The sequence below is a fragment of the Drosophila subpulchrella genome, chromosome 3L (assembly GCF_014743375.2).
Source record: "Drosophila subpulchrella strain 33 F10 #4 breed RU33 chromosome 3L, RU_Dsub_v1.1 Primary Assembly, whole genome shotgun sequence".
NCBI lineage: Eukaryota > Metazoa > Arthropoda > Insecta > Diptera > Drosophilidae > Drosophila > Drosophila subpulchrella.
Genome location: NC_050612.1, coordinates 6,580,685 through 6,606,923, shown reverse-complemented (window position 1 = coordinate 6,606,923; position 26,239 = coordinate 6,580,685). Strand labels below are relative to the sequence as shown.

Below are 26,239 nucleotides of genomic sequence, written 5' to 3'. Positions count from 1 at the left end.
ATTGAAAAGGACGAATTTGTGTAAATCAACTTTGAAATTTAAAAAAAAAACTTTTTTCCTCGTCTTGAAAACTTAAATTTTTTGATGCAAAAAGTTTCTTCAAACAAAAATAATAGTAACTGCAAAAAGAATTTTTCAAATATCATTTTGCTTATATTTTTTATGATTTTTTGAAAGTGACAATGTCGGAAAAAATTTGTATGAAAAAGACAAAAATATGGCTCAAATGCCTGTTTTTAAGCATTTTCAAAAATTCATAAAAAATATAAGAAAAATGATTTTTGAAAAATTCTTTTTGCAGTTACTATTGTTTTTGTTTGAAGAAACTTTTTGCATCAAAAAATTTAAGTTTTCAAGACGAGGAAAAAAGTTTTTTTTTTAAATTTCAAAGTTGATTTACACAAATTCGTCCTTTTCAATAAGTACTGAATGGGTAAAGAAATGTATTGTATCATTCAAACGGCATTGAAATTACCTTTCCATTGATGCCTATAGTTTACAAGAAGTAAATTCAAGTTATGAGTATACTTAACTTTTATTTTGTCAAAATACTTATGCCGACCACTGTAAATGTATACAAGATAAATTTATCCAAAGAATATTTTATTCTATATTTATCGAATATTGTTTATTAGGTGTAGCAGTTACAAAGATTAACGTCGGCCCGAAGCTCGGCCCCTTCCGCGACCCCTCGGTCCGCCCCGTCCGCGGGCGCCTCTGCCCCTGCCGCGATTTCCAACCCGGCCGCTGTCCTTCTTTTTTGTCTTCGACTTCGGGGTGTCGTCTATGAGGAGCGTCTCCAGCGGCAGGCTGTCCGGCAGTATGAAGTATCTGATGTTGTTGCCGCGAATGCTCAGGGTCTCCAGGTGGACGGGGTCCCGGTTCTTGATCGTCATGCGCACGCTCTTCAGGTGAGTGTTCATGGCCACATCCACGCCGGTGATGGTGCCGTGGATCTGGGTGCCGTTCTTCAGTTCGATGGTCACAGTCTCATGACTTAGTTTCATCAGGAATCTACAGGATACAGAAAACCATATATTAATATTATATTCAACAAACACCAGTGATCCTCGAACAAAGATCCAATATATTTCATCAAACAACTTTATGACTCTTTGAATATGAAAAGGAACCCTTACAGTTCACATTAAATACAAATCTCAGAACTGAGTCCTATAAGCTGATGTACTGTATAAAAAGAGTTAATGTATCTTATTGTGCGGTTAGAAACAGGAGTACTCTGGAATAATTTACTAAATTCTTTACAAATCTTCTCTTGTAAAGTTCGTATACTTCTCACAAGACAAAATAACGACAAATGAATATCATAATGGAAGACTAATATTATTTTAATATCAAATTCATGGCTACTGTAAATATTGTGTACAAATACAACAAATGGCAGCATCGCTTCTACACGCGTACATGTGTGCATATTTGCACATACCAAAAACTGAATGAAACTCTCAAGCACACGGTTTCTAACAGAATCGTCGATGCAGTAAGTAATTAACACATAGCATACCTTACTAATTTCATGTTTTTATTTGTTTTCCAATGATTTTCTGCAAAAAAACGCGCACAAACAATGCCGGCTAGTTACTTGGGATTTTGTGTAGGGATGAATATATCAAAATATCGATATATTTTGAATAAAAATAAATATTTACATCGTGATATTTTTAATACCTGATATATCGAGTGTCTGTATTTTATAAAAATATATATTTGATATTTTATAATATATAGTGAGAGAAAGAAACGGACACTTCATGGTAGTTTTGTTAGTAATTTAAGTCTTTAAGTCACATACGTGTTTAAAAGTTTTAAAATTGAGTATTAAAACTCCTTTTGTTTATTTTTTTCCTTATAAAAATTATAACCAAAAAATTAATTGAACTAAAACAATGTCAAAAATTACTCGATATATTTTAACTTGTTGCTATTTTTAATAAATTATATATCATTGCTACGATATTTTTAAACATATATTTCCACAATATATCGAATGCTAAGGTAGCAACGCTGACGAATGCAAATATATAGCATGCAGAACGGAACTGGAACAAAAATAAAACTCAATACTTAAATTATTTAAGTTTAGGTGGGTGGTTCCCCTAAAACAAACCAGTACGGACGGCGAGAAGGATAAAATCAGGGCTGGGATGGCAGCCCAAACGTCGATGGGAAATACGACTGCTACCATCGGCGGGCACGGGGAGGAGCCATCCTCTCTGCGTGTCGCCAGCGGTCGAACCCCTGGGATGACGGGAGCAGGTCGTCTCAGTGGTAATGCTACTTCCACGTCTCAGGCTAAGTTGAGCCGCACGGGTGCCGTAGTCGAAGTAGACTTGTGCTCGGAGAGCGTGCTACACGATGCCGAAACAAGCCATGCCCGCTTGCCTGAACCAGGTTCAAAATCCCCGCGTAGGGAAGGACCGAAGCGTTCAAGCGAGGGGATGAAGGCTAAGGCGCAATACAAGGCAGCCCTCAAGATCAAGAGCCGGCTCCAGGACAAAGCGGCCCTCTCCCAGGAGGAGAAGGAAAGGCTAGCCTGGGCAGAGCAAAGGATTGAGGAAGGAAGGCTGCACTTCGCAAGCAAACCCGCGATGGCGTCGACGGGTGGATTTGCTAACAAGGTGGAGGAGATGCTTGCCAACAAGAGACAACGCTCACACGAGAGTGCCGCCAAGGACATTCCGGTGAGCAAGCGGAAACGCGGGCCCAAGGAGGCATGCCCTCCGCCACCCAAAGTAGCAAGGAAGGCCAAGGTCAGTGATGTAGGCAACCGACACCTGATCGTGGCACTCATTGACAGGGACGACGAGAATGGGAAGATTTCGGAGGCGCGCTGGAAGATCGTCCATGCGCGACTCGTTGAGTCTCTCTTTGCACGGATAGAAGAGGCACCCACAGCCCCCATGCCCACATTCGATGGTGCAGGGTGGTTTAACGGTGTCAAAATCCTGAAGTGCAACGACGATCCGACCAGGAAGTGGCTGACGCAAACGGTCTGCCAACTGGAGGCGTTGTGGGAGGGGGCCAAGCTAGAGGTGGTGGACAGGGAATTAATCCCATCCATACCGAAGGCGAAAGTGCTCTTCCCCATCGCAATCCAAGGGGTTCGGGCGCTAAAGCTGCTTCAACGGCAGAATCCTGACGTCCCAACGGCGAATTGGAAGATTCTGCACATGGACAGCCCACTACCCAATGAGGGGGGCCAAAGTGTGGTTCTCCAAATCAACAAGGAGGCGGAAGATCTGCTGTACCCAAGATTCGGGAAGATGGCGTGGGGCATGGGTAGTGTCTACCTCCGTCTTAGGAAACGCCACCCCGACGACAAAGGCGCACACATCCTGCAGGCAGGCGAGGTGGAGAAGGACCTAGGTCTGGAAGCCGTCGTGGATGCCGCCCAGGACCATGCGGTAGACGACTCGGAGGAAGAAGAGGACGGTGACCTGACTGTTATAGCCAACCCGTCGAGCGGAGATAAGCCAGCCACCCATGACACTGAGGGTGCTGCAGGTCAATCTCCATAAAAGAATACTCGCGTCGGCGGAGCTCCTGATTGCCCTGGAGCAAGGACCCGTCGACATAGCCATGGTTCAAGAGCCATGGATTGCCTCGGGCAATATCGTGGCCGGACTAAGGTCCTCAAACTACAATACATTCTACTCACCAACGGTAAGCAGGAAAAGAAGAGCCGTACTTGTGCTGAAGGGTATCCATGCTAACCTTATGCCTCATTACAGCTCTGATGACTTGACTACTGTGATGCTATAAAGCGAGGAGTAGCGCTTCTTGGTAGCCTCCTGCTACATGGCACACGACAGACCGGCGCCACCAGACGAACTGAGCACCTTGGTGGAATTCCGCTCGAAGGATGACGAAGTCCTCATTGGTGCAGATGCCAATGCACAGCACAGCGTGTGGGGAAGCTCTGACATCAACGACAGAGGTGGGTCACTCTTAGACTTAATTCTATCTACTAACTTATATGTAGCAAACGTGAGGGAGGAACACACCTTCCTACCTCGTCAAACGTGCTAGATATAACGCTTGTAAAGGGACAGAGTACTTTGGTCTCTGAATGGAGAGTCCTAAAAACACCATCCTTCTCAGACCATAGGTATATTCAGTTCAGGTATGATTTTAAAAATCTATTGCGTTCCCAACAGCCGCACCTGCAGAAAATGCAATGAATCGGGGGCTATCGAAACCCTGGAACATCTTTATGCAATTGCCCGGCTCTTTCACGAGCAAGAAGAAGATACCTCGGTGCCCCAGTACTGGCATCACTAGGAGACGCCTCCAGCAGGAAACCAGGCAAACTTCTTGCCTTCGCCAAAAACACCTCGATCCTTGTGGACATAAAAACCTCTAACTAATCACAAGGTTCATACACATCAACCGAACAACTAAGGGCCATATTGGCCTATGCGTGGCCCCGTGAGGGCCGTCCGGGTTAACCTAACCTAACCTAATTATTTAAAACTCTAGATTTTGTAGAAACGAAAGACTTTGGTGATATAATTGTATTATTGAATGTATTATGTCGTCAAATTAGCATCGATGAAAAAGCAACGAAAGTGGAACTTTGAATCTTATAGCATGGGGGGCTATTTTTATTATTAAATTTTCTCTTAATTTTTATTTTTGAACTTATCGATAAATAAAATTCAAAAATGTTGAGAAAAACAGATGTGATCATATGCTAGATCGTTACATCTTTTTTGCCTCAGAAAAATCAAATCTCCATAATTTTTACTGCTCCCCTTATGGACGTCGTAACAATATGAACGGTAATTCAAACTTCTTCCCTTAAAATTAATTGAGCTAAGCTCGTAAGTTTTTAAGAAAATCGATTAGCAGTGAATCAACCTCAGACTTTTCTCATACAAAAATTGGGGCCAACATACAAATGCATAGGGCTCGAACGTTTTACCAACATGCACGCCTTATTAACAGATTGGGAAAAACCTACAGTAAGTTTGGTTAAAATATCATGATGATAAGTCCTTTGGTTTTTGGGAAATTATCTTTACAGTGGGTGGTGTTTAAAGAGGAGGCGCCAACTTGAGAGTCAACATGTTCCAAGACATGAACCACAATGTAATTAATTTAGACTTTAACCCCATGTAAAATATGTTATTTTCGACACTAATGCAAGGAATCTTTAAATTATATATTGTTTATGGCTTTTGAGTTTATTTTATAAAGAAAGGAAACTCAGGGTATTTATTTTTATTGGTATATTTGGTATATTCACAAAACCATAGTGGTATAAAAAGTATATTCCTTAAAGCCGGGCGGTATAATGGACCACTAATACACCGGTCACACTGGAAACAACAAATTAATGAAAAAAAAAATAACGATTAATGAATACTTCTTCGCGGTTGCCGTCTATTAAATGGTTTTATTAAAAACTCCTTTTTCGGGTTTTCCTATTCGCCGCGTCATTAATACAACGTAGAGGACCTTTTTTACGGAACACAGACATCGAATATAATTTTTGACATATGTATTTATCCGGTTCGGAGTGAGAAATAAGCTAGCCATGGCGTTACTCCGCCGACGCATGTCGATGCTATTGAATATAGTCCTTGCATATATTTTCCTTTGTGCGATATGTGTGCAGGGAACGTTGAAACAAGGTAATGTTTCGCCTGGGAGTTCCTTGGTTTTAATATGGTCCGCAGGCCGTATAGCATAAATGCAGCTTAAATACGTACATACAAGAATGGTTGGTGGGTGTCAACAAATTGCAGTGTCTCTTTTTGTTTTTGCAAATGCGAAGTGAATCTTTTTCAGCAGCTTATAACTAGATTTATCAATTAAAGGGCTGTAGTTCTAAACAGGTTAACGAGATTCAGATACAGCGGTACTCGAACTATGTCGGTAACGCCCAAAGATTACGGCGATGGGGTGAGATTTCAATTGGGGCTAAACAAAAGTAGTCGACCATACGTATGTATGTACACTCTTCCCGGTGCACATACATACAGACGGGCCTATGTCTGTGCGTACATATGTACATCCGTACGGTTTATCTGAAATATATTTATTTGTAATATTTGTGCAAGGAAATACGTGTTGATTCCGGAATTACATTGGATTACATCGCCAATTTTATGCGCCATGCAATGGGTGGAGTTTTATTTTTATGTCTGGCTTTTGCCGCCCATCGTTGACCACTCAACCCCCCTTTTGGGACCCATTATAAAGTTTGTAACTGATCAAGGAACCATATAATTATATATTGGTTACAAATTATATTCATATATTTATTCATATTCATAAATAACTTAGTTTGATTAGTGATTTGCTTTAAGCTACAACTTATTTCTAGTTTATGCTACTGTGTGCTTAGTATTATGTGTTGTATTTGATCCCAACTAAATACAGCCTTAACCAGATTATATTTATTTAAGAGCTGTAAATTAAAATCAATTTAATATTACCATTATATTTTATAATTTTGTTGGTAAATAACATAATTTTGGGCTGAATATTTAAATACAAAAGTTTACGAATGAAACACCATTTTATATTTATACGATATCTAAATGATGCCTTTTTATTTATTGCAGAATGGGCAGAGATAGGAAAAAACTTATCTTTAGAGTGTGCGTCTGAAAACGAAGGAGTAATTTGGAAATTGGGAAATCAAACGATTAATAAAAACAATACGAGGTAAATATCTTATATTTTTTTATTTTCTCCTAAGTTGTTTATATGGTTGAACCTTATTTTCAGGTTTAAAATCAGAACTGAACCCTTGAAATCCAACGACGACGTTAGTGAAAACAATGAAAGCCAAGACTTTATCAAGTATAAAAATGTCCTGACGCTTCTCGACGTTAATATTAAGGACTCGGGAAACTTCACCTGCACAACCCAAACGGGCCAAAATCTTTCGACTGAATTCCAAGTTAGGCCATACCTTCCCTCTAAGGTCGTGCAAAGTACCGCCGACAAGATAAAAAGAAAAATCAAACAGGATGTTGTGCTTCACTGTCTGATCGAGATGTTCCCGCAAAATGAGACGACGAGTAAAAGCCTCAAATGGCTTAAAGACGGAAGCCACTTTGAGTTCCTGGACACCTTTTCGTCCATCTCAAAGCTGAATGATACACACCTTAATTTTACCTTGGAATTTACCGAGGTTTACAAGAAGGAGAATGGAACCTACAAGTGCACCGTCTTCGACGAAACGGGTTTGGAAATTACCTCCAAAGGGATAAGCCTTTTTGTAATGGAAGTGCCACAAGTTAGCATTGATTTTGCCAAGGCTGTTGGGGCCAACAAGATATACTTAAACTGGACCGTGAACGATGGTAACGATCCGGTTCAAAAGTTCTTCGTCAGCCTTCAGGAGGCCGGAACACCGACTATTACTTACCATAAGGACTTTATAAACGGCAGCTATTCATCGTATATTTTGGACCATTTTAAAGCAAACACAACCTATTTTTTACGTATTGCGGGAAAGAACTCGATTGGCGATGGCCAGCCCACCCAATATCCCCAAGGAATCACCACGCTCAGTTTTGATCCCATATTTATACCGAAGGTCGAGACCACCGGCAGCACAGCGTCCACAATAACGATTGGATGGAATCCCCCGCCGCCGGACCTTATTGATTATATACAATACTACGAGCTGATTGTCTCCGAATCGGGAGAGGTGCCCAAAGTGATTGAAGAGGCCATTTACCAGCAGAATTCTCGAAACTTGCCATATATGTTTGATAAGCTTAAGACCGCCACAGACTACGAATTTAGGGTAAGGGCATGCAGTGATCTAACCAAGACCTGTGGACCGTGGTCCGAGAACGTAAATGGCACAACTATGGACGGTGTGGCATCGAAGCCCACCAATTTGACGATCAACTGCCATCACGACAACGTAACGAGGGGCAACTCAATCTCCATTAACTGGGATGTTCCCAAAACGCCAAATGGCAAGGTTGTGTCGTATTTTATTCACTTGCTGGGCAATCCCATGAGCACTGTGGAAAGGGAGACGTGGGGACCCAAGATTCGAAGAATCGACGAGCCCCATCACAAGACCCTATACGAAAGTGTAAGCCCGAATACAAACTACACAGTGACGGTGTCCGCCATAACACGTCACAAGAAGAACGGCGAACCGGCCGCAGGAAGTTGTCTGATGCCCGTATCCACACCGGACACCATTGGCCGAACACTGTGGACAAAAGTTAATCTGGGCTCCAAACACGTTCTCAAATTATACCTACCCAAGATCAGCGAACGAAACGGTCCCATATGCTGTTATAGATTAAATCTAGTTAGGATTAACAACGACAACAAGGAACTTCCGGAGCCGGATAAACTAAATATCGCCACATATCAGGAGGTCCACAGCGATAACGTCACTAGAAGTAGTGCATATATAGCGGAAATGATCAGTAGAAAGTACTTTAGGCCCGAAATATTTTTGGGCGATGAGCAGAGATTTAGCGAAAACAATGATATTATCAGGGACAATGACGAAATTTGCCGCAAGTGCTTGGAGGGTACTCCATTCCTGAGAAAGCCGGAAGCCACACCCCCACCTCCATTGAGTTCTCTATCAAGTAAGGTACTTCAACTTAATTCCTAAACTGTATACCAATGTTCGATATTTCTGCAGATTTTGATTCTGAACTGCCACATTCCCCCGAAAAAGACAACTTGATCCAAGGAGCTAATCTAACAGATCATGCTCTTAAGATCTTAGAAAGTAAGTTGAGAGATAAAAGAAACGCGGTGACTAGCGATGAGAATCCAATTCTAAGCTCCGTCAACCCAAATGTGCCACTCCATGACACTAGTCGAGATGTTTTCGACGGTGAGATAGATATTAACTCCAATTACACTGGTTTCCTAGAGATTATAGGTAAGTGGTATTTAAACATATGTAATAATAATAATTTATATTATTCATTTCTCTAGTTCGGGATAGAAATAATGTGCTAATGGCATATAGCAAGTACTTTGATGTAATTACTCCAGCTACAGAAGCGGAACCCATTCAATCCCTAAATAATATGGACTACTACCTAAATATTGGAATCAAAGCAGGAGCCGTACTACTTGGTGTTTTCCTCGTGTTCATCGTGCTGTGGGTTTTCCATCACAAGAAAACCAAAAACGAATTGCAGGGCGAGGACACATTAACTTTAAGAGATTCCTTGAGGTAACTACTCAATGATAAATATTTTAATTAACTAATAATTAATAATTACCTTTTTTACTATCAAGCAGGGCTTTGTTCGGTCGCCGCACTAACAACCACAGTCATTTTATTACGTCCGGAAATCACAAAGGATTCGATGCTGGCCCCATTCACAGATTGGATTTGGAAAACGCCTATAAGAACCGCCATAAGGACACGGATTACGGATTTCTCCGGGAATATGAGATGCTGCCCAATCGATTCAGCGATCGAACAACTAAAAACAGTGATTTAAAGGAGAACGCTTGCAAAAATAGGTATCCCGACATTAAAGCCTACGATCAAACGCGCGTTAAGTTGGCTGTCATAAATGGACTACAGACAGCGGATTATATTAACGCAAACTTTGTAATTGGATACAAGGAGAGAAAGAAGTTTATCTGCGCACAGGGTCCAATGGAGAGCACCATCGACGATTTTTGGCGAATGATTTGGGAACAACATCTAGAAATTATTGTGATGCTTACTAATTTGGAGGAATATAACAAGGCCAAGTGTGCGAAATATTGGCCAGAAAAAGTATTTGATACAAAACAGTTCGGAGATATTTTAGTGAAATTTGCACAAGAACGAAAGACTGGAGATTATATTGAACGAACCCTGAACGTTTCTAAGAACAAAGCCAATGTGGGCGAGGAGGAGGACCGTAGACAAATCACACAATACCACTATTTAACGTGGAAGGACTTCATGGCACCAGAGCATCCACATGGCATCATCAAATTCATACGACAAATCAATTCCGTCTACTCCTTGCAAAGGGGTCCCATTTTAGTGCACTGCAGTGCTGGTGTCGGTAGGACCGGCACCCTGGTGGCTCTAGATTCTCTGATCCAACAACTGGAGGAAGAAGACTCGGTCTCCATTTACAACACAGTGTGTGATTTGCGCCACCAACGAAATTTTTTAGTTCAATCCTTGGTTAGTAAAATTAGAGCAATACCACTGAACTATTTAACCTCAACCTTGTATTTCGCTTACAGAAACAATACATCTTCCTTTACCGGGCTTTACTGGACACTGGAACTTTTGGAAACACGGATATATGCATTGATACCATGACGTCAGCTATTGAGTCTCTGAAGCGCAAACCCAACGAGGGTAAATGCAAATTGGAACTGGAATTCGAGGTTGGTACAATTTGATATCTACTTTCCGGCGATTTGCTTATTATCGTTTACTTCAGAAACTGCTGGCCACAGCGGATGAGATAAGTAAATCGTGTTGTGTGGGCGAGAACGAGGAGAACAATATGAAAAACAGAAGTCAAGAGGTTATACCCTACGATCGTAACAGAGTGAGTAATAATGCCTTACTTTCATGAAAATTCTGTGTAACATGTGTGCCTGTTTTGATGAAATTCTAGGTTATACTGACACCACTTCCAATGCGGGATAACTCGACCTACATTAACGCATCCTTTATAGAGGGCTATGATAACAGCGAAACCTTTATTATTGCCCAAGATCCACTTGAGAACACTATTGGCGATTTCTGGAGGATGATCTCGGAACAGAGTGTTACCACCCTCGTAATGATTTCTGAAGTGAGTATTGTCTTAGCTTACTTTTTGGTTTTCAATTAAACTGATTGCTTAAATTAATATACAGATCGGAGACGGAGCCAGAAAGTGCCCGCGATACTGGGCGGATGATGAAGTCCAATATGACCACATACTTGTAAAATACGTGCACAGCGAAAGTTGTCCGTACTACACTCGCCGCGAATTTTACGTCACGAATTGCAAAATAGATGATACGCTGAAAGTCACACAGTTTCAATACAATGGTTGGCCAACCGTGGACGGAGAAGTTCCTGAAGTCTGCCGGGGCATTATCGAACTTGTAGATCAAGCATACAACCATTACAAGAACAACAAAAATTCTGGTTGTCGCTCTCCACTCACAGTTCATTGCAGGTAATTAAAAAAGATTTTATTTTATTACATTTATCACTAATCCACACTATTTTTCAGCCTGGGAACTGACCGAAGTTCAATTTTCGTCGCAATGTGCATTTTAGTCCAGCATCTTAGATTGGAGAAGTGTGTCGACATCTGTGCCACAACAAGGAAATTACGATCTCAGCGAACGGGACTTATCAACTCATACGTAAGTTGTTAAAAATGCTTCCTACAATTAAAAATTAATCTATATATCCTCTTCAGGCACAATACGAGTTCCTACATCGCGCAATAATTAATTATTCAGACTTACATCACATAGCCGAGTCAACATTGGATTAAGTTAGTTATGTATATATACGAGTACATAATGCACGTGTTGGAACATCAATGCATAGTGTGCCATGATAAATTATTTGTATATTTATAAAATCTTTTAATAAAGTATTTACAAGGGCAAATGTAATTTTTTTAACGAGTTAGGTTTGCCCGAAACATAATATACATACAAATATAAATGTAGTGTATACGTATCGTATTGATAAAACTACCAAAGGAAAATAAGTAACATATTTTATAAGATACAATGTAATAAAAACTAAGAATAAGAATTGTACTTTTTATGAGCTTGAGTGGAATGGAAGGCATTTTTTATCGTTGCGCTATGGGATAGAATGGTAGTGTTTTAAAAAACATTACTTTTGACTAAACGTGAAATCATATTTTGTATCTCCCTCACCCTTATTTTTGAGCTTCTTCTGACTTTACGTCGACCGAGGCTGGCGTATAGGTACGGGAATCTATACCAGGCTCCCACGCCGCCACTGGTATCCATTTTGAGTAAAGACAGCGCATTCGCCGATGAGCTGGTGCCGGATCGTAGCTGCTGCCGTGATGATACCAAATATTTATAGGACTGTCACTAGAAAATCCTCAACAGATCGAATGGCTCATGAATTCAAAGGGAACTCTAACTCTGCTCATGTAGGGCTCTTGTAAATACAGAGGTGCTAATACGCCTTTGGTACTAAGTTTTCTATCGCGGAAGTATAAAGAGCTCTTCGGGCCATGAGAGTGCCCTCAGAATGGATCCCGAATCTCGTGCGGTAGTTAAAGACAGGATTAAAAAAAACGAGTCCTAACCCAAACTCACAGATTTCAAAATAGTTCTTTCCTTTCTCCTAAGTTCTTGGAATTAAGAAAAACACTAATATCACAATTTTAAATATACAATTTTAGGCTTATATATTTTAGTAACGTTATTTTGAAAAAGTAAAAATAGATTTTATAAAGTATTGGTAGTGCATATTTGAATTGTTCCACATTCCACCATTCCAAATCGATGAAAAATCGTGTCACTACCCTGACATAAAAATCAAAACTAATTTGTAAAAATATACATTTTTATATTAGTTTTCAGATTGGTAGTCATTGTTAAAAACAAGAAACCGAAAATAGTTGTGTACATTTTAAAATTGCAAGTCTTATCACCATGGATGTTTCTACTCAATTATCGATAGTGCTATAGGCCATCTCCATCGGGTTTATTATTATTTAGGCGAGGAAAACAAAAATTCGGCGTTCGGCAATGCCTCCTAGTAAACTAGATAGTCTCTACCGGCGAATGCTGATAACGAGGTTCTTCGAAAAGGGATGGGGAAAGCCGGAGAACTTGCGCAGGTGAGTGTTCTGTTCTTACAGGAGAATCACAAGAATTTGGTACTCTTCAGATTTTTACGTAATACTATTATAATTTTTACCTGGCTTAGGTTATTTGTTGGGCTCTATACAATTATAGAAAAAGAATAGATTGGCATGTGTGTAACAAATAAAAGATCTGATTTAGTTACAGTTATGCTGGAACAAAGGTTAAAGATTTGATGCAACCTGTGTCCTATGTTTCTAACAAGTTCTTAAGTCAAATGCTAATCGGAGTCCCCTTCAGCGGACTTAAGGCTTTTCTAACTTATTAACTAAAGTCTTAATCTCACATGGCATTGATAACTTCGACAACAAAAATTAGACCGGCAATCAACCTTTATGGCCTTAATACACGTCGGCTAGAATGTGCATGCTTGTTATCACTAGACGTCGGATTATTCTTATGTGATATCATTTTTAAAACATCCATATTTCTGTAATACCTGATTTGTTATAAATTTATTGTATTAATCCATAGTTGAATTAAGGCTAGAGGTAATTATGATTTCTTAAATAAAATTTGTAACCAATCAGGTATCACTGTAAACCGAATGCTAAGATTAGATGTAAAATCACTAATACCAAAATCATTTATTGAACTTCAGGTTAACATTTTCTGTTGTATCATTTCAAAAAGTATCTTTAAATGGTCAATCATACTATGTTTACAAAAAGGTGTGGTTTGTACATGTTACGGTTTATAATTCAATTCATTACATGGAATTTTATAAGGGATGTAGATGACTTATTTTTTGTTTTACGAAGCAATTATTAATCTACATTTCAGTACCCTTCAGCCAGTGGACACTGGATATGACAACAATTTTTAATTCTCACGTACAGGTTAGTGGGAAATCAACTTTACAACAGAAAAGGTCCTTTTGAAAAATGATCGCTTCTCATTAAGTACATAAGCTTTTTAACTGCCCAGTTGCTTTTATTAATTAAAATTTCCGTTCCTTACCTTAAGCAGCAATACTTTAGAAAAAATTTCGTTTATGGAAATTGTATATTAAAAATTGAAACAGAATTAGAAAAGATTCCTGAAGTTCAATCATGCATATCATGTCTTATCTAAAAAGTGCTCATTAAAATATTGGTTTTAATACCAAAATAGTTTTACTTTTTTTATTAGTGGTATTATTAGAGCCCATTTTTTAATATATAAACCAAACCTTCATTAATTGTCCTTGCTTTACGACAATTGTTTCAGAGTATTTCAGTTCCGAAAAATAATATCGAATAGGGAATTGTGTTTCAAGCTCGTTCCTCGAGACTATCCGGTGGAGATCACGAAGAAACAAATTTATGCAGAGAGCACCCTAATAGAAGGCCAATTTAAAACCCCTCTTGAGTTACACTTACCTGGAGTTGTTCCAAAAGAGTCCCAACAGGCGCATTTTCAATTGTTGATCCCGAACAAGTGGAAAAATGAAAAGCACAAGCCGGTATGCATTCACTTGGCCGGAACTGGTGATCATGTAAGTACCTTTAATGGGTCCGTGCTTCAAATCGAATAATGTCTGTTTACTTTCAATAGAGGCCAGATGTCAGGCGATCGGCCTATCAGCATTTAGCCAAAAGTGGGTCCCACAAAATAAAAACTTTTCAGTTGTGTCACTTTGTTTTATCTTCTGGTGCAATTTAGATTTCTCTTAACTTTTAGTTTCGCTATTTGTTTTCCCTGAAATTAAGAGTCATTTAATTGGTGGATAATCTTTATATTTTTAACTCTTTTTGATTCCTGCATAAAAATAACTTCCTTTGGGACCATTTCAACCTTATTTTTATGACAATAGATATAAAATCTAGTTGTTCTTTAAATCCACAAAGTAACATTTTAAATTTTTTCAGTTCTTTTGGAGGAGAAGAAATTTTATAGCGAAACCCCTTCTGAAGGACGCCAACATTGGATCCATAATACTTGAAAATCCGTTTTATGGTCTAAGAAAACCAAATGACCAAACGTAAGTCCAATTGAGAAATAGATTCTCCTTTAATTCTGGTGAATAATATTTTCTATAATTAAATAGGCGATCCAACCTGCATAATGTGTCTGATATCTTCGTGATGGGTGGGTGCCTCATCCTTGAGTGCCTTGTTCTCTTTCATTGGTGTGAAAGGAATGGATTCGGTCCTCTAGGCGTTACTGGACTATCAATGGGCGGACATGTAAGTTAATATTTAAGAAAACCATTACTTAATTTCTAAACCTATTTCTTTTTTTAAGATGGCATCACTCGCTGCAACTAACTGGCCAAAGCCGTTGGTACTTGTACCTTGCCTATCCTGGTCCACCGCCTCTGCTGTTTTTACCACTGTAAGTGTGGTAAAAATAATATAAACCAATCAAATTCAAATTAAATCCTTTCTTAGGGAGTAATGAGTCAATCCATCAACTGGGATATGTTGGAAACGCAATACTTCTCTGACGGACAGTATAGGGAACGGCTATCCAAAATGGTCACGGTGATAGACGATGCGTTTTCAGCTGGCCAAAGTTTCATCCAAAACTTCAACCAATCTCTGCAAGAACTGAAAGAAGACATAAGTGATACGAGGAAGATCCAGGAACATGAGAACAGCAATACCTGTGGCGACAAATATGAGACACAGGGCATATGCGCTCAAGAAGATAGTTCAATATTTTTGACCAAGTCTCTGAAGAACACAAAACTTGATTCAGAAAATCTGACAATAGATATTAAGGACACCCTCAGTCAAAAAGTCGCGATCGAAACAGAAGAACCTTCTAAGGAGACGGGCTCAGCGCTGACAAACCTCATGAAATTCATTCTCCCCCTTTCGGCGCAAAACAAATCCGATAAAATAGATATAACCAAGACGAATTGGTGGGAACGGGAGGCGCTTCAGTTTATGCGTGGCATGATGGACGAGTGCACCCATCTGAAGAACTTCTCGGTTCCCTTCGATACCTCTCTGATAATTGCGGTATGCGCAAAGGATGATGCCTATGTGCCGCGGGAAGGATGTTCCAGCCTCGAGGATATATGGCCTGGAGCAGAGGTACGATACTTGGATGCTGGTCATGTGAGCGCCTACGTCCTGCACCAGAAACTATTTAGGTGGGTACAACCTTCCCTAGTTGTATTAAAAATCTATAGTTTTTTATTTCAATTATTTTTAGGTCCTGCATTATAGAGGCTTTTGAAAGGGCAAAGAAGGTCTATGAAAGCGACATTGGCGAAGGCCCAAAATGTGATATAACCTACCAGCAATTGTTGAAAAAGTATGACAAAAATATTCAGTAATAATAAGTTAGTAAAATTTAAACATAATAAAGAATATGTTGCCATATAAAACAAAAGTTTAGAATTTTGAAATATAAAGCTGTTTTTATTTTGGGGTAAGCAGTGTTCAAAAAGTGAAAAATGTGGGTTTACAAAAACATTCCAACTTTTATAAATCTTTTTAACTAAATAACGATACAAATTCGGTAGTACAAATCTAAGCTTTTTCTTTTGGCCAAATCGGAACTTTGCACTGTTAAGGTTTGGTCACACTCGAGTATAGCTTTTTGTTTTTGTTGACTGAAACAAATAAAGAAATTTTAATAAAATGGATCCGGTTGTCTTGGTTTTATCTTACGGAGCCACTCCTCCGATGGAAATAGTCGAAAGTACGAATAGTTTACGTGATTAGTTACCAACAATTATTAAAATGCATTGCATTGGGTGACTGGGAATTCTCACGTTGTTGCAGCTTTGTTTATTAAAATAGTTCTACAATTTTGTGAGTAATACTTACTTACCAAAGTTCGCAGAAGGCTGCCAATTAAATTAAACCTTCTAGAACCAAATAACCCTTAAGGACTTTAAGAAATGCATTATTGGGCAATAAAAGTCCCATAAAGAAAGAGGGATAAGTTATTTATCTGAAAAACCAAGAAGTTGGTATAAATTCCTCATACCTCACCAATATATAATTTATTTCTTCAGATATTTTCTCCGAAGTGGATCAACTCAAAGAAGTTACTTCAACAGAGTGTTCACTGAGTTGTTATAGATGCATTATTAAAACCAAGTACTACAACACCTCAATCAATTTAGTACCTTTTTCTGGAAAACTTGAAACTGTGCCGGAGAAAATTTTACAGGCAACTGAAGCGTTAATCATTTACTTTGACTCTAAAGATGTAAGTAATATTAAAAACTAATAGAGCTTTATATAATCAGATTCTTGCAGACTTCGTTTATTGAAACTATTCCCAAGACGTTAGCAAAAAATGAACAGATCCAATTGGGATTTTTGTTAACGTCTTCTACTTCAGAAGAAAGTGGATTGTCCTTCGGCGAAATAAAAGAACGAACAAATTTCTTTTTTGACATCATTACACTGAAAAGCAATGTTGAGAGTGACTCAGATGAACCGGAAAGGGACTACGAAGAAGTTGTAGAAGGTTTGAAAAATGTAGTTTGGTCCAATGTCAAGTTTGGTTCTGGTGAGTAAAAATACGTTTTCTTACAAACCATAATTGATCTGAACTATTTTATTTTCAGAACACAAAGAAGATATCAGTTCTGACGAGTTGGATAGTCAATTGAAAGACTTTGAAAACCTACTTCTCACTGCGCAAAGTTTACGTAATGATACTAGCCTTACTCGAGAACAATTTCTTGACAGAGCTGAGCAGTTCGCCGGAATTGTTTCCTCAATTTTAAATGACAATGATAGCGAGTAAGCAAACTTATTTTACTGTTTGTTATCATTAATAAATTATAAGTTGAATTCCATCGCAATTTATAGTTTTTTTTATTAAGGAACATCATACACAAAACACCAGTTTAGTTAAATATATTTGGTTTATTATTAAAAGCGGTACATATTTTTTTTGACGAAATAACAAGGTATAAAACGTTGTTTATTTGCTAATGTATGCTTGAGAGCTTATGTATATTAAGGAATGAATAAATAAAGTGTGTGTTTGTTGTTAACTTTCAATCATAAACATAAAGATTCCGTTGTGGGCGATGAACAAATAATATTTTCATGGTTTCGCATTTTTCTGCAACGATAAAGAGTAAGGTTTATAATCTGCGGCTAGCTATCATAACTTGGGATATTACCTCTTCGGAGAAATCCATATCCTCTTTAATTGCCTTTGATCGTCGCTTTTCGTTTGAAGTTAGCAGTTGTGAGACCTTTGTTTGTTTAGCTAGATCGTAGGCTTCTTTTTTACTCCTCATTGCACAGTCTTCCAGAGTCTCGGCAGCTTCAAACATGCCTTGACGCCGGTAAAGTGCTCCCAGATTTTTTAGAGTGGTTGTTACCGTGGGGGAATCCACTTTAGCAGCCTTATGCCAACCGCCATATTCGCCGTATGGTGTGTTCTCCCTGTTATCAAATTTGTGCTCCTCACGCTCCTCGGCCACCTGAAAGTCAAGGTTTGCAGGCGGTCTGTGTAGTACTTACTTGGGCATTAAGTAATACAAAAACTTACCTGCCAAATGGGCTTATTTTTGCTGTCAATCGCTCCGAACTCACGTTCGTGGGCTCGCGTCAAGACCTGCTTATAAAGGATTTCGGCCTCGGTGTATCTTCCTTGCTTCAAATAGCAGCCAGCGAGGTTGTTCTTTGTCTTGGCCACATTGGGATCATCGGGACCCAGTTTTGATTCGTAGATGTCGAGAGCTCGCTGGTAGTACTTCTCAACCTCGTCGTACTTGCCCTGATTCTGGCACAGCAAGGCGAGGTTGTTGAGTTGCTTAGCAACATCGGGGTGATCCTTTCCCAGGACCTTCTCGCGGATCTCCAAGGCACGCTTGCAAAGAGGCTCGGCATCTTTGTACTTTCCCCGTTTGCCGTAGAGGACGGCCAAATTGTTCAACGTGGCCGCCACGGCTGGGTGATTTTCCCCCAGAGTCTTTCCTCGAATCGACAGAGCGTCGTTCAGCAAATTGGCGGCCTCTTTATACTTGTTCTGAATGGCATGAAGTGTTTTTAATTAACGATTGTATGAATTAAGTTAATCAAAGCAAAGACGTACCTGATCACGATAAACGAGTGCCAGAATATTCAGCATTGTGGCTACATCGGGATGGTCGTGGCCGCTTGTCTTTTCGAGATCTTCCAAAGCTTGTTTGCAGAGTGGAACGGCTACTTCATACCTAAATATAGATACAATTATTATGAAAATGATTAAAAGATGTGCTATAAATAAAAAGTTGAAGCTTTCAGTCGGTAAGTCAAATTAAATTAAATAAATTTGAACTTGCTGTTAACCATAGTTTTCTGTCTTAATTGCAAGTAAGAAAATATGTGGAAGGAAAGGCACATTTTTGGGTGAAACGTACCTGCCCTGCGATGCGTACTGAATGACCAGATTGTGCAGAGTTCGCAGACGTGCTGGAATCTCGTAGCCGGAAGTCTGGTTGGCGAACTGGCTGGGCGGAGTGGGCGACATGTTGTTGCGGTCCTCGTTATCCTCGTCCGGAAACAGCTCCACCACCGGATCGGTGCGCGACTTCTCGCATGTGTCGTCCTGTTCCTGATTCTCGTCGTACTTCTTCACGGAGGCCATGAACTCCAGGTGCTTCTTCTCCTCCTCCAGTTGGGCGACCAGCTGCTCGGATGCCTGGAACTTCTGCTGCGTGTTGGCCAGCTCGTCGCGGAGCCAGGCGTTCTCCTGGTGCAGGCGGCGCACCTGTGTCTTGAGCTTTTGCTTCTCGGCCTCGATGTTCTGCAGATGCGATGTCAGGGCCATCATCACCTGAGCTTCACTCAGGCCCAGTTCGATGTTCTCGATGTTCTTCCGCAGCATGTCCGATTTTTCGTTGTCCTTCTGGACCTCTGCGATTCCGTTCATAATCGAAACATGCTCCACTCGCAAGGCTTCGAGGCCTTGGAGGACTGTTTTCGTATTAGTTATTATTTCGTCCTGCGACATTTGCGTCATTTTGCCGATTTTCTCAATTTTCTGTCTGCAAAACATATACAAAATACATATTAAAAAGGGCTTGACCGAACCTCGGAAAACTATAAGTGTAATAACATGAATGATCTCTGATCTTATAGATGTTAATCTAGGTATTTAATGTGTTTTACAGCCTGTATGATTTAATAGCTTTGGAGACAATCATTTTAACCGTGTATAAAATGATTCAAGCTGCGTTAATCAATACAATGAAAAAGAAAATTGGTAGTGCGCATGTTCGATAAGAAAGGGGGGTTGTAAATCGAAAACTGCCGCTTTATTATATTCGTATTTACGATAACTTTTGGGAAAGTAATAATAAAGAACTAAATCGTTTAAGTAAAATGAAATACAAATCAATGTTTTTTTTAGCTAATTGGAATTTATTCCTTACAAAATCCAATTCGATTTGTAAAGTCTTACAAGTGAAAAGTAAGGGTGGGTATATATTCGATTTATATCGAATATGTCCTTGCAGGACTTAAACTTATTTTATTATTTATCAACACAGCCGGTGAAATTTACATAAACATGTCACTTTGATACAAAGTATTAATGCCTAATTGAATCGTTTATTATAGGTATAATTATGGGCGAAAGTTAATTACTTGGCGTCATGCAATAAACAAAAAACGAATGGCAAAAAATAACTGCTTACATCAACACCAAGGAGTCGATGTCTTTATAGACCGAAGCTTTTAATACCCTAACAGACTTGTTCAAAATATTATCACAACAATAGTCTTCAATTAGATATTGTTATTATATAGTGTTTCTATTATCTTAGTCTTTCGTCACACGCCTTTCGAATTGGAAATCTATGTAGATTGCGTAAAAAGAGATTGTGAGTCGTATATGACGGGATCACTCGGTTCTTTATCAAGATCAACAACGTTTTCCGACCTTTTCAGCCGGAAAAGCTTCTGGCAGTGGGTAATAATATTACAAATAGGGTTACAACACCCTAGCTCACTTTATTCCAGTCTCTTAAAAAGTGAGTCACTTTATGTACATTAATCCATTAACACATAAACATAAAGTTTCGGTGCATTAGACATTCGATTCCACATTCGTCACTAGTAAGGGAAGAGTAGGGTCGGCAAATGCGCCTCTAGTTTCTGTTTATTTTTGCCACACGAGATGCAGATGGGGTACTTTCCCAATCGGACTCAATTATTTATGTAAAATGGATCATATTTTCCAGCACAAACTTTTCTTCAAGTGGCAGCCGTGGTTATATTTACTTGCAACATACACACATACGCACCAGTACATATGTTGATGTGTGCGTGCATAGAATTTTGCTTTCAAAATCCCTTTGCTTGCTAATGGGTGCTATTTTGGATTGCTTTTTAATATTTGCCTTATTACCAGCTGTATTGCTTTGCAATCTCCTTAAATAATTCCAATTTAACAACGATTTTTTATAAAAATAACTTACACTGCAACACTTCTAAAATAAAACCGAGTGTGACCGTAGTCAGGGCGTTGAGATATCTCCGTTACGATTCTGTATTTTTAGCCGTTCGACCAGCGGTCACACTGCCCAGAGCAGAAACGCAGTGGAATCGGAACACGAACTAGATAAATAACTTCGGTTTGATGAAAAAATCTAAAATTACAATTCCCTCAATAATTAATTGAAAAATACATAATCATGATCCTTCAGAAAATCAGTAACCATCAATATAATGTTCGAAAGCGGCAGAGAAACGTACTTTGTTGGAGGAGGTACATTTTTAGTTTAGTAACTGAAGAATATGAATAAAAAATTTAAAATTTTTGTGCAACATTTATTTTAATTTAATTGTGTTTAAGTCTAAGCATTTGCAATAATATAATTGTTCATAGATCTACATTAATATATTCGCAAGCCGGCGTATTTTTGCATTCAAGATACGGTCGCACTATTAATTTTGTATTAAATTTTGTAAGACTTTAACAAGTCTCTGTTTTTGTTCTATATTTTAATTTTTACAAACTGAACAAAAGAGTATGCCACCCCCAAGACCGAAGGGGATAGGATTTAATACAGGAGCTACCCAACCTAGATCGAATTCAAATACGCCGATGTCTGAAAGGCAGCAGATACGCCTTATTCAAATGACAGCCACCACCTCTTCGACAGGTAAATATACAAAAAGTGAAGAGGAAAACAATGTTTTCCATGTTTGCTTCGTTGGGTGTACGGATTAGTTAGAATTATTTGCATGGAATAGTTTCTTTTGGTCCCCAAATCGCAATTCATGCCGTGGGAACTTAGCTTCCTACATATCTACATACAGAAATGGTACTACACCTTCTACATATGTACACAAATGTATCTGATTCTCTACGCACGTAAAACAGGAATAAAGTAAGGTACAAGTATCCGAAAAACTGGTTTTGACTTTTTGTCACTCAATTCCCTGCTAAGAAATACTTTTTTCAATATTTAAATTTGTAATACATTTCCAAAAACCAGAAAACATTTTTTTTATAAAATCAAACAAAAATACAAAGGATACAAGCAATAATTTTTTTTTGATCCCATCCTACCATCCCACATATTATTGCAAACTAAATCACACAGCCGTCAAATGTATTGTATAAGACTCTCGCTCTTGCAGATTCATCCCGCACCAATTTAAAGAAGAATGATTGCAAGAAAGGAGACACAGAGATTGAGGAGAGCTGCCTGAACGAGAAGCAAGAGGTCCTGGACACCAAAGACAAGTCTTCGGCGGAGGAGAGCAGCAACGATGGTAAAAACAGCGATTCGAATCATCAGGGTACTTCGGCGGCCAAGCGTTGTTACTCAGACATAGAGGAGGATTACGAGGAATCTGGCGAGGACGTGAAGAAAAAGAAGCGCAAGGACTCGGAGCATGGCAAGGACCTGAAGGGGGCCTCCCTTAAACTCTCCTCCAGGGTGGAAAAGGGCTCCAAGCTAGCGGCGACGAAGGGATCCCCATCAGGAAACAAAAGCAGTGCCTCTTGCAGTGCGGACAAGGAGCAGGCGGAGACTAGTAAGAATGTGGACATCGAGAACGAAACTGAGTGCAGCGATGATTACAAGAGTAACGACAGCCTGTACAACGGAGGACTCAAGGTGCCGCCACTGAAGATTGTGATTCCGCAACAGAACTGCTCCATTGACACCGAGGGCAATGTGCTGAGGACCGGCAAGGTGACAGCCTCCCGCAATGCGGCCCTGCCCTATGTGGTTAGCTCCAACAGCGATTCCATCGACACCGTTCTGACCAATCAATCTATTAGTCCGCACGAGAGTCCCCAGAAGAGCAACAGCATTTGCTCCACGGTCCTGGACGACAAGAACATAAAGCTCTTTAATGACGAAAAGAATCTAAGGGTCCTGCGCAGCTCTCATCGCACAGGAGTGACCAGTGTTGAGCGCAGTTCCAATAACTCCTCCCCGCAAATGCAGAGCAGCTCCCCATCGCCGGCGTCATCCAATCATGCCAACGATCCTGCGGATGTGAAGCTACCCTATGGCAACATGACTTCTAGTCCGATCCCGCAAGGCCACCAGTTTGACCAGGAGACAATCACCAATGTTCCAAGCCCCTCGACGTCATCAACTTCCTCGTCCAAGGAAATAAATCCCTCGAACGTGGACCTCCATCCGCGAAAGCGGAAGATACGGCCGAAGAACACCGACGATAGTTCGAAGAACTCGAATGCCGCAGATTCTGGAGTGAATTCCGAAGAGTCTCACCCGCATGACCATCCGTTCACCAATGGCTTCCAGATGTTCTTGAGCATCCGTCGTCAGATCGAGAAGAAGTGGAAGAGCTTGTATCCGGTGAAGCCAAGACCTCCGCAGGGATACAACGACTATCTTCTGACGAAGAAAACGTACTTATTAAGTCGCAATGCGGATACTTCGACTCCGGATATTCCTTGCACTGTGCCGCAGGCCATGGAAAGTATTTATCAGGACCAGGAGAAGGCTAGACAAAACTTGATCCAAGCGCACACCGTGGAACGGGAAAAACTGTGCATGAACGTTGAGCAGGAGATAATACGGGTCCACTCGAAGGCTGCTAGGAGCATATCTGGCCAACCGGCTCCCTATTCCGTTTGTACATACCTAAAGGACGACGAGGTCTACAACATGATCACTCCAGAGCAGGACGAAAAGGAAAAGAGTGCTCGCTGCCGATTCAATGGGCGTTTGCTACTCAGCTGGTTGCAAGATGTCGACGATAAGTGGGAGAAAATCAAGGTTTGTTTACCTTCTTAGTACATTTCCTTTGCGATTATTTATTCATATTGCTCTTTCAGGAATCCATGGTGTTGCGGCATAAAAACGAGGCCGAAAGTCTGCAAGCCGTTCAGATCATGGATTGGAAATTATTTGCGAAACGAAATAGGCTCTGCGACAATCCGATTGATGTTAATATGGAACACGTTCCGATCGTTTCAGTTGCAGAAGATTTTGACACATTGCCGACATAACTGACAAATTGAAAACAATAAATTGTTACAAAATTAAAAACACAGCAATGTGTTTTCCTAAAAGTTTTGTAAATTAGATATACTTTCGAAACTGTTTTATTTAGCTTACATTTTACGTGAAAAACTGAATTGATTTAGCCCTTAACGTGCATTTAAGTTGTCCACAATAATTCTCGCATATGTAACCATGTCCTGTAAATAAAGTAGGTATGAAATTTGATATACAGCAATAGATATATTAAAATCTTACTTCACAATTTTCGGACTGTTTGTTTTTGGAAATGATTTGTTGGAGAGTAGACAGTATTTCCTCGCGTTTGTCGGTAGAAAGTTTTAAGTCTGATTCCAGCGAAAGTGATGATAGTGCGAAAAGAGTGGTTTCTATTTTGATATCAAAGTCCTCAACGGGTTTAAGGTTGTCCACTAGCACCGGAAATACGTCTTCTTTAAGAAAATCATCTGTAAAATAAAGGTTAAGACTTCACGTAAATTGAAGAGTTTAAAAGCGATTCCCAAATACCTTTGACAGATTGGTCGGCTGAGCTTAAGGATGCAATAAGGAACGCAGCTTTTACGTAGACGTTTACATTTGCAATTTTTAAGCAGGTTATCAAAGCACTGATACCCTGTATTCGCTTAAACTCAAGGTATCCAGGCTCAAAGTTTCGTATCAGCGTTGATATCGCATACAAAGAACATCGTACTATGTTTTGATCGGCATCGCTCAAATTCTTTAGAAGAACAGGCAGGAATTTATCGTTTACGAGGGCGTTCTGGCAAAACACATTGTTTTGCGCCACCTCGGCAACCGTGTTCAGGGCCGCGGATCGTATTTCGTTATCCACACCAGTTGTTATATAGCGAAGTAAAGTTGCTGTTCCGCCCAGCTTCACCAGGGATATGGCATTATCGATGTCGTCGATGTGGCTCCTTATGACGTCTAGGCTTTCGATCTGGTCGTCTGTGCTGGCCTGAGGACTGTCCAATATGAACAAAGCTTCTTTCATAACCGCCACAGCATCCACTGTCATGGCACTTAGGGCATTGGCTAAAAATTGAGTTCTCTGAAAAAATATAAGTGTTTTATAGTCACAAGATAGAATAGAGCAAAAGCTAGGATAGACTCAAACTGATCTTTGCTTTATTATAGGGTAGAAACTGAAATTTTAAAAGGTTTGGCTGTAAGGATAAGAAATTTTGACAGATGCTATAATTGGGAAATGTATTTCCAACAACATATATTTATATAAATATGAAAATGTATAATATGACATGCTTATTTTTTCAATTATTTCGGTCCCCATTTAATCGAAGAATACCCAAAAATAAGAATAGAATTCCAGCTGAGAGGAGCACATGGCTATTGGCCAAAGATGTTCTAGATTATTCGACTGATTCAGTGCTTAAGTTCCGATTATTGATTTTTAAACAAATTGCTATTATTCAGGGTGTATTTAAAATAAAGTTGAACAACTATTTCTAATTCAAGTTAGAAATGTTTACAAACCTCAACATCTGCTGTTTCGTCCAACTTTGGAATCTCCGCATTTGGATTTGGATCGTGGTGTTGCACCGTATACTTCAGCACATTCTAGGGAAAGGAGTTATATAAATGGTTTTTCTCATGAAAATGTATCCAACTAAAATACCTGCAAACTTAAAGCTCCTCTGGGTACGTTGGGATCGGCCATTTCAAAAAATAAACAGATTGCCTCGGAAACGCAAAATAATTTTTGTTTTTGACATTAATTAGTGATGGTATTGTAGGCTTATCGCACATGACCGATAAAAAAATTGTCAATCAGAAAACAGAAACAAATATTTTTGAACTAACAAATTACACAAACCCAATTTGATATAAATTAGTATTAAATCCTTATTTTGAAATATCATATATTATATATTATATATCAAATTCTCAAAAATTTAACCACCTGTTTTCTCAGACCCTATCTATTTTCCCAACCTGTTCCAGTTCCACGTTCCGCTTGGTTTC

General features: G+C 39.5%; 8 protein-coding genes across 13 annotated transcripts; 5 read left to right on the top strand and 3 right to left on the bottom strand.

The window, feature by feature from the left end:
* Positions 1-586: 586 nt before the first annotated feature.
* On the bottom strand, positions 587-1,641 carry LOC119553701 (probable small nuclear ribonucleoprotein Sm D1). Its single transcript, XM_037864261.1, has 2 exons — positions 1,526-1,641; positions 587-1,014 (listed from the first exon to the last, which is right to left on the bottom strand). Exons 1-2 carry the CDS (start codon positions 1,537-1,539, stop codon positions 654-656), a joined length of 375 nt encoding a protein of 124 aa, XP_037720189.1. The 5' UTR covers positions 1,540-1,641; the 3' UTR covers positions 587-653.
* A 397-nt stretch (positions 1,642-2,038) lies between these two features.
* LOC119554771 lies at positions 2,039-4,595 on the top strand. Its single transcript, XM_037865812.1, has 3 exons — positions 2,039-3,684; positions 3,753-3,958; positions 4,179-4,595. Exon 1 carries the CDS (start codon positions 2,166-2,168, stop codon positions 3,537-3,539), a length of 1,374 nt encoding a protein of 457 aa, XP_037721740.1. The 5' UTR covers positions 2,039-2,165; the 3' UTR covers positions 3,540-3,684; positions 3,753-3,958; positions 4,179-4,595.
* A 745-nt stretch (positions 4,596-5,340) lies between these two features.
* On the top strand, positions 5,341-11,608 carry LOC119553739 (tyrosine-protein phosphatase 69D). Of its 2 annotated transcripts, none has more exons than XM_037864335.1 (12): positions 5,341-5,657; positions 6,594-6,696; positions 6,760-8,603; positions 8,660-8,905; positions 8,962-9,205; positions 9,274-10,165; positions 10,228-10,374; positions 10,431-10,541; positions 10,611-10,790; positions 10,855-11,162; positions 11,220-11,355; positions 11,412-11,608. In XM_037864335.1, exons 1-12 carry the CDS (start codon positions 5,561-5,563, stop codon positions 11,487-11,489), a joined length of 4,386 nt encoding a protein of 1,461 aa, XP_037720263.1. In that variant the 5' UTR covers positions 5,341-5,560; the 3' UTR covers positions 11,490-11,608. The 2 variants fall into 2 exon arrangements, with proteins under 2 accessions (XP_037720263.1, XP_037720262.1); XM_037864334.1 differs by having other exon boundaries at positions 9,271-10,165.
* Positions 11,609-12,581: 973 nt separating this feature from the next.
* Positions 12,582-16,171, top strand: LOC119554894 (protein ABHD18). 2 transcript variants are annotated; one of them, XM_037865996.1, is made up of 7 exons: positions 12,582-12,827; positions 14,062-14,329; positions 14,703-14,815; positions 14,882-15,020; positions 15,079-15,168; positions 15,225-15,934; positions 15,997-16,171. In XM_037865996.1, the coding sequence occupies exons 1-7, from the start codon at positions 12,736-12,738 to the stop codon at positions 16,118-16,120; spliced, it is 1,536 nt and encodes a 511-aa protein (XP_037721924.1). In that variant the 5' UTR covers positions 12,582-12,735; the 3' UTR covers positions 16,121-16,171. The 2 variants fall into 2 exon arrangements, with proteins under 2 accessions (XP_037721924.1, XP_037721925.1); XM_037865997.1 differs by lacking the exon at positions 12,582-12,827 and adding an exon at positions 14,389-14,431 and having other exon boundaries at positions 14,204-14,329.
* Positions 16,172-16,350: 179 nt separating this feature from the next.
* On the top strand, positions 16,351-17,608 carry LOC119554423. The gene is made up of 4 exons (XM_037865315.1): positions 16,351-16,488; positions 16,808-17,004; positions 17,055-17,310; positions 17,369-17,608. The coding sequence occupies exons 1-4, from the start codon at positions 16,428-16,430 to the stop codon at positions 17,548-17,550; spliced, it is 696 nt and encodes a 231-aa protein (XP_037721243.1). The 5' UTR covers positions 16,351-16,427; the 3' UTR covers positions 17,551-17,608.
* A 37-nt stretch (positions 17,609-17,645) lies between these two features.
* LOC119554422 (kinesin light chain) lies at positions 17,646-21,281 on the bottom strand. Of its 3 annotated transcripts, none has more exons than XM_037865313.1 (6): positions 21,224-21,281; positions 19,163-19,789; positions 18,856-18,976; positions 18,310-18,789; positions 17,936-18,241; positions 17,646-17,874 (listed from the first exon to the last, which is right to left on the bottom strand). In XM_037865313.1, exons 2-6 carry the CDS (start codon positions 19,762-19,764, stop codon positions 17,857-17,859), a joined length of 1,527 nt encoding a protein of 508 aa, XP_037721241.1. In that variant the 5' UTR covers positions 19,765-19,789; positions 21,224-21,281; the 3' UTR covers positions 17,646-17,856. The 3 variants fall into 3 exon arrangements, with proteins under 3 accessions (XP_037721241.1, XP_037721242.1, XP_037721240.1); XM_037865314.1 differs by having other exon boundaries at positions 21,154-21,250; XM_037865312.1 differs by lacking the exon at positions 21,224-21,281 and adding an exon at positions 19,914-19,976.
* Positions 21,282-21,359: 78 nt separating this feature from the next.
* Positions 21,360-24,327, top strand: LOC119553884 (ankyrin repeat domain-containing protein 11). The gene is made up of 4 exons (XM_037864543.1): positions 21,360-21,513; positions 21,775-21,910; positions 22,392-24,010; positions 24,070-24,327. The coding sequence occupies exons 2-4, from the start codon at positions 21,778-21,780 to the stop codon at positions 24,241-24,243; spliced, it is 1,926 nt and encodes a 641-aa protein (XP_037720471.1). The 5' UTR covers positions 21,360-21,513; positions 21,775-21,777; the 3' UTR covers positions 24,244-24,327.
* Positions 24,016-26,015, bottom strand: LOC119553885 (hsp70 nucleotide exchange factor FES1). Of its 2 annotated transcripts, none has more exons than XM_037864544.1 (6): positions 25,893-26,015; positions 25,751-25,834; positions 24,764-25,307; positions 24,494-24,702; positions 24,353-24,435; positions 24,016-24,300 (listed from the first exon to the last, which is right to left on the bottom strand). In XM_037864544.1, exons 1-5 carry the CDS (start codon positions 25,932-25,934, stop codon positions 24,385-24,387), a joined length of 930 nt encoding a protein of 309 aa, XP_037720472.1. In that variant the 5' UTR covers positions 25,935-26,015; the 3' UTR covers positions 24,016-24,300; positions 24,353-24,384. The 2 variants fall into 2 exon arrangements, with proteins under 2 accessions (XP_037720472.1, XP_037720473.1); XM_037864545.1 differs by having other exon boundaries at positions 24,016-24,243.
* Positions 26,016-26,239: the final 224 nt, after the last annotated feature.